The sequence below is a fragment of the Helianthus annuus genome, chromosome 11 (assembly GCF_002127325.2).
Source record: "Helianthus annuus cultivar XRQ/B chromosome 11, HanXRQr2.0-SUNRISE, whole genome shotgun sequence".
NCBI lineage: Eukaryota > Viridiplantae > Streptophyta > Magnoliopsida > Asterales > Asteraceae > Helianthus > Helianthus annuus.
Window position 1 is genome coordinate 29,508,077 of NC_035443.2, and position 12,670 is coordinate 29,520,746.

The 12,670-nt window shown below is 40.8% G+C and overlaps 2 protein-coding genes and 2 long non-coding RNA genes across 4 annotated transcripts; all 4 read right to left on the reverse strand.

Moving 5' to 3' along the window:
- Positions 1-264: 264 nt before the first annotated feature.
- Positions 265-1,381, reverse strand: LOC110889922. Its single transcript, XR_002564053.2, has 3 exons — positions 1,358-1,381; positions 771-824; positions 265-507 (listed from the first exon to the last, which is right to left on the reverse strand). It is a non-coding gene; the product is annotated as an uncharacterized LOC110889922 (long non-coding RNA).
- Positions 1,382-1,759: 378 nt separating this feature from the next.
- Positions 1,760-2,383, reverse strand: LOC110887975. The gene has a single exon (XM_022135527.1). The coding sequence runs from the start codon at positions 2,381-2,383 to the stop codon at positions 1,760-1,762; it is 624 nt and encodes a 207-aa protein (XP_021991219.1).
- A 4,666-nt stretch (positions 2,384-7,049) lies between these two features.
- On the reverse strand, positions 7,050-8,166 carry LOC110889921. The gene is made up of 3 exons (XR_002564052.2): positions 8,143-8,166; positions 7,556-7,609; positions 7,050-7,292 (listed from the first exon to the last, which is right to left on the reverse strand). It is a non-coding gene; the product is annotated as an uncharacterized LOC110889921 (long non-coding RNA).
- A 378-nt stretch (positions 8,167-8,544) lies between these two features.
- On the reverse strand, positions 8,545-9,168 carry LOC110887973. Its single transcript, XM_022135526.1, has one exon. The coding sequence runs from the start codon at positions 9,166-9,168 to the stop codon at positions 8,545-8,547; it is 624 nt and encodes a 207-aa protein (XP_021991218.1).
- Positions 9,169-12,670: the final 3,502 nt, after the last annotated feature.

Below are 12,670 nucleotides of genomic sequence, written 5' to 3' on the forward strand. Positions count from 1 at the left end.
CAATCTTCGGTTCGCTCCCACACAGCGGACAGAGCGACGAGTCTATATTAATGTTCCTCCGGGCTAATGCACACCTGGTCAGTAGCTTTTCAAGATCTGCACGCCATGCTAAGAAGCTGACTTTCTTTGGGACCCAGTCTTTCCATCTGAAGACATGTTGAGGTACCGTGAATAGTGTAAGGGCCAAAACTTAAAAGACTCTAATGAACTTCATTCGGAGAAAACACCAAACGGGTCAAATAATTCATAAGCAAAAATTCTACATTTAACCATAACATGACTAACTAGGAGATGTTAAATAACTTACAACCCAACATTCCATAAACAACTAACATTGTCTTTGACTACGAGTTTGACATCTAACAACGAACAAGTTTGTTACTTACAAAAAGACCCATTTACCAAAAGTATATTTAACAAAAGTTTTGACCCAAACTAATATCCTTGCGGAAGCGTGCATCATGGGCGTGTTCGATCCAAGTAGCGTCATTTAGCAAGTCGCTTTACCTACATACAAGCAATCCGTTAGTCGATCTTATTATAAGATTTATACAACATCAATTGTAAATATGAACCTCAAGTTAACCTCTTAAACCTTCTTTCTAAACATAAGCTTCTTTAATTTCACCCATAACCCTTCTAGCTCATTTAACCCATACCTTGATTACATAACGGCTTACCATAACTTGTTACATAATACAACTTCAATCATTAAACAATAGTATACTACAACATTACATTATAATGATAATATGTAAGCTATAACTTACCTTTATCGTTCTTCGTTTGAGACTCGGAACGGCTTGTGCTTTCCTCCTTAATTCCTACAATCCATAATTACATACTTAGTATCATGTCTTTCTTTCCATTCCCTTGTTAATAGCTTTAATTTCACAACTAGCTAATTCTCTATTCTAGACATTTAGCAATATATAACACATGTTCAACTCATTCAAGCATTTTGACAAACACTTGGTGTGCATACCATTAGATAAGCATAAGGTACAAGTTTTGTATGCATAACATGACTAGTTCATGACAATAACATCAATATCAACAATTTCAATCAAAATCTCATACAACCTTTACCCTAATTCGATTCCACATAATATCATTTCGTTAATAACATCATCATACAACATAAATGTACTAACCTACACCGAAATTCCATGTTACATATCACTACCATTCTATCATAAGTGGGTTTTTCATGTTCAACATCAATTCATCCAAATACAAGTGTAATTTGTGTTCTAAGTGATGCAATCAACCATAAACATCCAACTTCTCATATAGATTCATTGAATTGTTGGAACTCTATACATTCATAACCATCAAAACATGAAATTCTTGTTACCTTATGCTTGAATGGACCTAGAAGATTAAGAATCTACCAACATGCAAGAGTAATTGTCTTGATTAGGGCCTCAATTTGTGCAATTTAGTGAAACAAGAAGGGGGGTTTCATCCTGTGCTTGCTCCTGGCGACATAAACACACGCATATGTGTGTTTGTTTGTGTTAATTGTTCATTTAATCTCCTAACTTCTTTTATTTACATTTTCCCCCCTCCATGTATGCTCACTTAATTTTAAATGGCTCATAACTTACTCAACCTAGTTAGTAAACTTCTAATTCACATTCTCACTAATCTTACATTCCTAGTTATTTTTATAACGTATCATGGCAACGTACATAATTAAATTTTGGGGTGTTACAAGTCCACCCCCCTTAAAATAGGTTTCGTCCCCGAAACCCAATTACGTACCAAACAAAAACGGGTAGAACCTTCTCATCTCGTTCTCCGATTCCCAAGTGAGATCCGACCCCTTTCGGTGTTGCCATTGAACCAATACTTGCTTAACTTCTTTGTTGCGAAGAGTCTTTATCTTGGAATCCTTTATGGCTACCGGTCTTTCTATGTAATTCATCTTCTTGTCTATTTCGATGTCTCCAAGAGGTACGTGAGCCGCTTCATCCGTTAAACATTTCCGCAATTGTGACACATGAAAAGTATTGTGGATTCCTTCTAATGATGGAGGTAGTTCTAATCGATAGGCTACCTTTCCAATTCGAGCTAGAATCTTAAACGGTCCGATATATCGGGGACCCAACTTTCCTCGCTTACGAAATCGAATTATTCCTTTCCACGGAGACACCTTCAAGAATACTCGGTCCCCCACTTGGAACTCAATAGGGCGACTTCTTTTATCTGCATAGGACTTTTGTCGGTCTTGCGCTGCTTTTAGTCGGGCCCGTACAACGTCGATCTTTTCATTGGTTATCGCCACTACATCTTTTGGTGCGAGTTCCCTTTGCCCTACTTCTCCCCAACAAACCGGGGTTCTACATCTTCTTCCATACAGCATTTCATACGGTGCCATTTGTATGCTACTTTGGTAGCTATTATTATATGAAAATTCTACTAGCGGTAAATGTTCATCCCAATTTCCCCCGAAATCCATCACGCATGCCCTCAACATGTCTATGAGAGTTTGAATCGTTCGTTCGGATTGGCCATCCGTTTGCGGGTGGTATGCGGTACTTAGATGCAATTGAGTACCCATTCCTTCATGAAATTTCCGCCAATAGCGGGAGGTGAATCGCGTATCCCGATCTGAGAAGATAGACACCGGCACACCATGGCGGGAAACGATCTCATTCACATAAACTTCCGCTAACCTCTCCGAGGAATAGGTCTCTCGAATGGGTAGAAAATGGGCGCTTTTGGTAAGGCGGTCAACAACGACCCATATTGCATCATGCCCTTTCTTGGTTCTTGGAAGTTTGGTCACAAGATCCATAGCCACATTCTCCCATTTCCACACCGGAATTTCTAAGGGTTGTAATTTCCCGTAAGGTTTTTGATGTTCCGCCTTAACTTGAGAACATGTCAAGCATTTAGATACATACTTGACAATGTCGCGTTTCATTCCCGGCCACCAAAAATTTTCTTTCAAATCTCGGTACATTTTAGTGGCTCCCGGATGAACTGAGTAACGGGACTTGTGTGCTTCTTCCAATAATAAGGTCTTTGCTTCACAGTATCGCGGTATCCAAACTCGCCCAAACCTTGTTCTTAATCCGCTCGTGTTTGCTTCAAGTTCACTTTCAAACCCTTTCGTTCTTTCACCTTTCGGATCGCCTTTATTCAAGGATTCGTCTTGCTCCTTTCGTATCGTTTCAAGAAGGGTTGGTGTAACTATCATTCTCATCGATTTCACTCGAATGGGTGGTGGGTACTCCTTCCGGCTTAACGCATCCGCTACAACATTAGCTTTTCCCGGATGGTAAAGAATGTCGCAGTCGTAATCTTTGATCAACTCTAGCCACCTTCGTTGCCTCATATTGAGATCTTTCTGCTCAAAGAAGTATTTAAGGCTTTTGTGGTCCGAATAAATGGTGCATTTCGTTCCATACAAATAATGCCTCCAAATTTTTAAGGCAAACACTACCGCCGCCAGTTCGAGATCGTGGGTTGGATAGTTAATTTCATGTTGCTTTAGTTGTCTTGATGCATAGGCAATGACCTTGCCCCGTTGCATCAAGACACAACCCAACCCTTGATGAGATGCATCTGCATAAACCACTAAGTCTTCTGTTCCTTCTGGCAGCGTTAGAACGGGGGAACTTGACAATTTCTCCTTTAATATTCGAAAAGCTTTCTGCTGATCATCATTCCATTCGAACCTTTCTTCTTTCTTTGTTAGTTTAGTTAAAGGGAGGGCTATTTTGGAGAAGTCTTGGATAAATCTCCGATAATAGCCGGCTAGACCTAGGAAACTTCTAACCTCACCTACATTCTTCGGGGGTACCCATTTCATCACGGCTTCTACCTTAGAGGGATCCACTAAAATCCCCTTTTCGTTAATTACATGTCCCAAAAACTGCACTTCCCTAAGCCAAAACGCACACTTAGAAAACTTAGCATATAATCTTTCCTTTCGAAGCGTTTCGAGTACCTGACGTAAATGACTTGCATGTTCAGACTCGCTACGAGAGTATACTAAAATGTCATCAATAAACACTATGACAAACCGGTCTAACATATTTCGGCATACCCTATTCATTAGATCCATAAAAGCGGCCGGAGCGTTAGTTAACCCGAATGACATTACCAAGAATTCGTAATGTCCGTAGCGAGTTCTGAACGCAGTCTTAGGTACATCCTCTTCCCTTACTCGTACTTGATGGTAGCCCGATCGCAAGTCGATTTTTGAGAACCAACTTGCCCCTTGTAGTTGATCAAAGAGATCATCTATTCTCGGAAGTGGGTATCGGTTCTTTACCGTGAGTTTGTTAAGTTCACGGTAGTCGATGCACATTCTCATCGACCCATCTTTCTTTTTAACAAACAAAACAGGCGCTCCCCACGGGGATACGCTAGGGCGTATGAAACCCTTGTCAAGAAGTTCTTGTAATTGGACCATTAATTCCCGTACTTCCGCGGGTGCCAACCGGTAAGGGGCTTTGGCTACCGGTTTGGCATTTGGTTCTAATTCGATACGAAACTCGACTTCCCGCTCGGGTGGAAGTCCCGGCAATTCGTCCGGAAATACATCCGGGTATTCATTCACTACCTTAGTATCTTCAAGTTTTAAAGCTCCTAATTTGGTATCGACTACATAGGCCAAAAATGCTTTACTTCCATTCCTCACGTACTTAATGGCTTCTAGGATAGTGCAAAATTTTGCTCCTACTTCCCTTTCCCCATGAATGGTTACCCGTTTCCCTTTAGGGGATGTCACATGAATAATTTTGTTTTCGCATAAAATTTCCGCGTGGTAACGGGATAACCAATCCATACCTACCACTACTTTAAATTCTCCCAAAACCATGGGAATCAAATCAATATCAAAATCTTCATCATCTATGGTGATTTTACAACCTCTACATATTTCGTGCAAAAGGTAACTCTTACAATCGGCAATTTCTACTTCGAGAGGTGTACACATTCTTTCTATCGTGAATAAAGGGGAACGTACAAGCTCACTAGAAATGAATGACCTACTAGCTCCGGTATCAAATAATATATACATGGGTATAGAGTTTATCATATAGATACCTGAGACCACATTCGGGTGAGCTCTTGCTTCTTCCGTGGAGATTTGAAACATTCTTCCCTTTGCTTTCGCAGTTTCTTCTTTCTTTCCTTCTTTCTTCGGCCCTTGTTTGAGCTTTGGGCAATCGGCTTTCACATGGCCCGATTCATTACAATTGTAGCATACCCTCTTGGGATTCGGACAGTTATAGTACGGATGCCCTTCTTGCCCGCAATTGTAACACCCCTTCCTTCCCAATAAGCATTCACCGGAATGGGGTTTTCCACATGTTTTGCATCGTGGGAACCCGCCTTTGGAAGCTTCCTTCTTTCCTTGATCTTGCGTTTTGGGTTTCTTGGATGAGCCTTGAGTTGACCCCTTCTCGACTTGCCTTTTCTCCCCACGTTCATCTTGCCTCTTTATCTCGATTTCTCTATCCCTTGCTAAATCAATGATCTCGTCCAAAGTTTCACATTTGGAAGGAGTTATGAACTCCCGAATTTCAGCTTTGAGCATGCCATGATAACGAATAATCTTCTTCCTTTCTGTCCCAACTATTTCTTCACAAAACTTCAGCTGTTCGAGGAAAGTGTTCGTGATTTCATTAACTGATTCATCCCTTTGTCGTAATCGGAGAAAATCTTCTTGAATCCGATCCACAGCTGATTGTGGACAATGGTACTTGATAAAAGGTTGTTTGAATTCTTGCCAAGTCAAGGTTTGAACTCGATTTTCTCCAATCTCCTTACTATACGAGTCCCACCAATCTTTAGCCCTTCGCATGAGTTGCCCCGTGGCAAACATGACTTGGTCTTCCTTGTCACAATGACTCCGAATGAATACCCCTTCCATGTTAGCTATCCATCTTTGGCATTCTATGGGGTCGATTTCCCCGTCAAAGGTCGTAGGCTTACATGCCATAAAATCCTTGTAGGTGCACCGTCTTGCCTCTTTCTTGCCTTGAATTCCGGCTATCATTTCCTTCAATTCATCCACCTTGCCCGTGATCATGTTTTCTACCGTACTAAGTACTTGGCCCTCCACCTCTTGTGCTAGCCTTGAAACATTTGCATCAATTGCCTTCGTTACTTCATCGGAAATCATCTTGTTTAATTCATCTCGAGTTATACGTTCGGTAGTATGCGTATTTCCTCCACTTGCCATCTACAAATAAACATTCGTGTCAAGTATTATCACATTCGTTCTCCTCATCGTTCTATATACTATTCATTCTTAATAACTCATTCTCATAAGTCATAAACTTCTTAAATCTTTCCTTACAACATTCTAAGACATTAGTTACTTCATTCTTTTATATACATGACTTCCGTTCTTTTACACATTCGTCATTAAAACACGTTAATTATCTTAAATTCTTAGCTTCATAAACAATTTGAGGTGTTCTTTAGGTTAAACGAAGATTTAAGACTGAATTAAAGGTCTTTGCATAACAAACAAACAATTCAGGGAAAGCAGACAATGAGGGGCCGTCGCCGACGGCACAGGTGTGCGTCGCCGACGGTCCTCAGAAAGTTGCGTCGCTGACTTTAGCCCGTAGGCAGGAACTTAAGCCGTCGGGTGAAGGGGCACCGTCGCCGACGGTATAGGGGTCCGTCGCCGACGGCCTTTCTGATGTGCAGGCGCTGTAAAACCAAAATTTTCATTCCCAGCCCCCTTTTCTAACCCGAAGTGGTCTCGGGCAGCCCCGAAACCTTCCATAGAGCACCTTAACGTTCCCAACCATGTTACACTAGCAACTAAACCATAACCCAATCCCATTTCTATCTATAAACATAAAATCTTTAAATCACTTACTTGCGTGGCGCTTTGGATCGAACACATTTTCACAAGAGCTTTCGGTTTGAGTTCGAGCACCACAGCCTACTCGAATCTCTCAAACCTAGGCTCTGATACCAACTTGTAAGGGCCAAAACTTAAAAGACTCTAATGAACTTCATTCGGAGAAAACACCAAACGGGTCAAATAATTCATAAGCAAAAATTCTACATTTAACCATAACATGACTAACTAGGAGATGTTAAATAACTTACAACCCAACATTCCATAAACAACTAACATTGTCTTTGACTACGAGTTTGACATCTAACAACGAACAAGTTTGTTACTTACAAAAAGACCCATTTACCAAAAGTATATTTAACAAAAGTTTTGACCCAAACTAATATCCTTGCGGAAGCGTGCATCATGGGCGTGTTCGATCCAAGTAGCGTCATTTAGCAAGTCGCTTTACCTACATACAAGCAATCCGTTAGTCGATCTTATTATAAGATTTATACAACATCAATTGTAAATATGAACCTCAAGTTAACCTCTTAAACCTTCTTTCTAAACATAAGCTTCTTTAATTTCACCCATAACCCTTCTAGCTCATTTAACCCATACCTTGATTACATAACGGCTTACCATAACTTGTTACATAATACAACTTCAATCATTAAACAATAGTATACTACAACATTACATTATAATGATAATATGTAAGCTATAACTTACCTTTATCGTTCTTCGTTTGAGACTCGGAACGGCTTGTGCTTTCCTCCTTAATTCCTACAATCCATAATTACATACTTAGTATCATGTCTTTCTTTCCATTCCCTTGTTAATAGCTTTAATTTCACAACTAGCTAATTCTCTATTCTAGACATTTAGCAATATATAACACATGTTCAACTCATTCAAGCATTTTGACAAACACTTGGTGTGCATACCATTAGATAAGCATAAGGTACAAGTTTTGTATGCATAACATGACTAGTTCATGACAATAACATCAATATCAACAATTTCAATCAAAATCTCATACAACCTTTACCCTAATTCGATTCCACATAATATCATTTCGTTAATAACATCATCATACAACATAAATGTACTAACCTACACCGAAATTCCATGTTACATATCACTACCATTCTATCATAAGTGGGTTTTTCATGTTCAACATCAATTCATCCAAATACAAGTGTAATTTGTGTTCTAAGTGATGCAATCAACCATAAACATCCAACTTCTCATATAGATTCATTGAATTGTTGGAACTCTATACATTCATAACCATCAAAACATGAAATTCTTGTTACCTTATGCTTGAATGGACCTAGAAGATTAAGAATCTACCAACATGCAAGAGTAATTGTCTTGATTAGGGCCTCAATTTGTGCAATTTAGTGAAACAAGAAGGGGGGTTTCATCCTGTGCTTGCTCCTGGCGACATAAACACACGCATATGTGTGTTTGTTTGTGTTAATTGTTCATTTAATCTCCTAACTTCTTTTATTTACATTTTCCCCCCTCCATGTATGCTCACTTAATTTTAAATGGCTCATAACTTACTCAACCTAGTTAGTAAACTTCTAATTCACATTCTCACTAATCTTACATTCCTAGTTATTTTTATAACGTATCATGGCAACGTACATAATTAAATTTTGGGGTGTTACAAGTCCACCCCCCTTAAAATAGGTTTCGTCCCCGAAACCCAATTACGTACCAAACAAAAACGGGTAGAACCTTCTCATCTCGTTCTCCGATTCCCAAGTGAGATCCGACCCCTTTCGGTGTTGCCATTGAACCAATACTTGCTTAACTTCTTTGTTGCGAAGAGTCTTTATCTTGGAATCCTTTATGGCTACCGGTCTTTCTATGTAATTCATCTTCTTGTCTATTTCGATGTCTCCAAGAGGTACGTGAGCCGCTTCATCCGTTAAACATTTCCGCAATTGTGACACATGAAAAGTATTGTGGATTCCTTCTAATGATGGAGGTAGTTCTAATCGATAGGCTACCTTTCCAATTCGAGCTAGAATCTTAAACGGTCCGATATATCGGGGACCCAACTTTCCTCGCTTACGAAATCGAATTATTCCTTTCCACGGAGACACCTTCAAGAATACTCGGTCCCCCACTTGGAACTCAATAGGGCGACTTCTTTTATCTGCATAGGACTTTTGTCGGTCTTGCGCTGCTTTTAGTCGGGCCCGTACAACGTCGATCTTTTCATTGGTTATCGCCACTACATCTTTTGGTGCGAGTTCCCTTTGCCCTACTTCTCCCCAACAAACCGGGGTTCTACATCTTCTTCCATACAGCATTTCATACGGTGCCATTTGTATGCTACTTTGGTAGCTATTATTATATGAAAATTCTACTAGCGGTAAATGTTCATCCCAATTTCCCCCGAAATCCATCACGCATGCCCTCAACATGTCTATGAGAGTTTGAATCGTTCGTTCGGATTGGCCATCCGTTTGCGGGTGGTATGCGGTACTTAGATGCAATTGAGTACCCATTCCTTCATGAAATTTCCGCCAATAGCGGGAGGTGAATCGCGTATCCCGATCTGAGAAGATAGACATCGGCACACCATGGCGGGAAACGATCTCATTCACATAAACTTCCGCTAACCTCTCCGAGGAATAGGTCTCTCGAATGGGTAGAAAATGGGCGCTTTTGGTAAGGCGGTCAACAACGACCCATATTGCATCATGCCCTTTCTTGGTTCTTGGAAGTTTGGTCACAAGATCCATAGCCACATTCTCCCATTTCCACACCGGAATTTCTAAGGGTTGTAATTTCCCGTAAGGTTTTTGATGTTCCGCCTTAACTTGAGAACATGTCAAGCATTTAGATACATACTTGACAATGTCGCGTTTCATTCCCGGCCACCAAAAATTTTCTTTCAAATCTCGGTACATTTTAGTGGCTCCCGGATGAACTGAGTAACGGGACTTGTGTGCTTCTTCCAATAATAAGGTCTTTGCTTCACAGTATCGCGGTATCCAAACTCGCCCAAACCTTGTTCTTAATCCGCTCGTGTTTGCTTCAAGTTCACTTTCAAACCCTTTCGTTCTTTCACCTTTCGGATCGCCTTTATTCAAGGATTCGTCTTGCTCCTTTCGTATCGTTTCAAGAAGGGTTGGTGTAACTATCATTCTCATCGATTTCACTCGAATGGGTGGTGGGTACTCCTTCCGGCTTAACGCATCCGCTACAACATTAGCTTTTCCCGGATGGTAAAGAATGTCGCAGTCGTAATCTTTGATCAACTCTAGCCACCTTCGTTGCCTCATATTGAGATCTTTCTGCTCAAAGAAGTATTTAAGGCTTTTGTGGTCCGAATAAATGGTGCATTTCGTTCCATACAAATAATGCCTCCAAATTTTTAAGGCAAACACTACCGCCGCCAGTTCGAGATCGTGGGTTGGATAGTTAATTTCATGTTGCTTTAGTTGTCTTGATGCATAGGCAATGACCTTGCCCCGTTGCATCAAGACACAACCCAACCCTTGATGAGATGCATCTGCATAAACCACTAAGTCTTCTGTTCCTTCTGGCAGCGTTAGAACGGGGGAACTTGACAATTTCTCCTTTAATATTCGAAAAGCTTTCTGCTGATCATCATTCCATTCGAACCTTTCTTCTTTCTTTGTTAGTTTAGTTAAAGGGAGGGCTATTTTGGAGAAGTCTTGGATAAATCTCCGATAATAGCCGGCTAGACCTAGGAAACTTCTAACCTCACCTACATTCTTCGGGGGTACCCATTTCATCACGGCTTCTACCTTAGAGGGATCCACTAAAATACCCTTTTCGTTAATTACATGTCCCAAAAACTGCACTTCCCTAAGCCAAAACGCACACTTAGAAAACTTAGCATATAATCTTTCCTTTCGAAGCGTTTCGAGTACCTGACGTAAATGACTTGCATGTTCAGACTCGCTACGAGAGTATACTAAAATGTCATCAATAAACACTATGACAAACCGGTCTAACATATTTCGGCATACCCTATTCATTAGATCCATAAAAGCGGCCGGAGCGTTAGTTAACCCGAATGACATTACCAAGAATTCGTAATGTCCGTAGCGAGTTCTGAACGCAGTCTTAGGTACATCCTCTTCCCTTACTCGTACTTGATGGTAGCCCGATCGCAAGTCGATTTTTGAGAACCAACTTGCCCCTTGTAGTTGATCAAAGAGATCATCTATTCTCGGAAGTGGGTATCGGTTCTTTACCGTGAGTTTGTTAAGTTCACGGTAGTCGATGCACATTCTCATCGACCCATCTTTCTTTTTAACAAACAAAACAGGCGCTCCCCACGGGGATACGCTAGGGCGTATGAAACCCTTGTCAAGAAGTTCTTGTAATTGGACCATTAATTCCCGTACTTCCGCGGGTGCCAACCGGTAAGGGGCTTTGGCTACCGGTTTGGCATTTGGTTCTAATTCGATACGAAACTCGACTTCCCGCTCGGGTGGAAGTCCCGGCAATTCGTCCGGAAATACATCCGGGTATTCATTCACTACCTTAGTATCTTCAAGTTTTAAAGCTCCTAATTTGGTATCGACTACATAGGCCAAAAATGCTTTACTTCCATTCCTCACGTACTTAATGGCTTCTAGGATAGTGCAAAATTTTGCTCCTACTTCCCTTTCCCCATGAATGGTTACCCGTTTCCCTTTAGGGGATGTCACATGAATAATTTTGTTTTCGCATAAAATTTCCGCGTGGTAACGGGATAACCAATCCATACCTACCACTACTTTAAATTCTCCCAAAACCATGGGAATCAAATCAATATCAAAATCTTCATCATCTATGGTGATTTTACAACCTCTACATATTTCGTGCAAAAGGTAACTCTTACAATCGGCAATTTCTACTTCGAGAGGTGTACACATTCTTTCTATCGTGAATAAAGGGGAACGTACAAGCTCACTAGAAATGAATGACCTACTAGCTCCGGTATCAAATAATATATACATGGGTATAGAGTTTATCATATAGATACCTGAGACCACATTCGGGTGAGCTCTTGCTTCTTCCGTGGAGATTTGAAACATTCTTCCCTTTGCTTTCGCAGTTTCTTCTTTCTTTCCTTCTTTCTTCGGCCCTTGTTTGAGCTTTGGGCAATCGGCTTTCACATGGCCCGATTCATTACAATTGTAGCATACCCTCTTGGGATTCGGACAGTTATAGTACGGATGCCCTTCTTGCCCGCAATTGTAACACCCCTTCCTTCCCAATAAGCATTCACCGGAATGGGGTTTTCCACATGTTTTGCATCGTGGGAACCCGCCTTTGGAAGCTTCCTTCTTTCCTTGATCTTGCGTTTTGGGTTTCTTGGATGAGCCTTGAGTTGACCCCTTCTCGACTTGCCTTTTCTCCCCACGTTCATCTTGTCTCTTTATCTCGATTTCTCTATCCCTTGCTAAATCAATGATCTCGTCCAAAGTTTCACATTTGGAAGGAGTTATGAACTCCCGAATTTCAGCTTTGAGCATGCCATGATAACGAATAATCTTCTTCCTTTCTGTCCCAACTATTTCTTCACAAAACTTCAGCTGATCGAGGAAAGTGTTCGTGATTTCATTAACTGATTCATCCCTTTGTCGTAATCGGAGAAAATCTTCTTGAATCCGATCCACAGCTGATTGTGGACAATGGTACTTGATAAAAGGTTGTTTGAATTCTTGCCAAGTCAAGGTTTGAACTCGATTTTCTCCAATCTCCTTACTATACGAGTCCCACCAATCTTTAGCCCTTCGCATGAGTTGCCCCATGGCAAACATGACTTGGTCTTCCTTGTCACAATGACTCCGAATGAATACC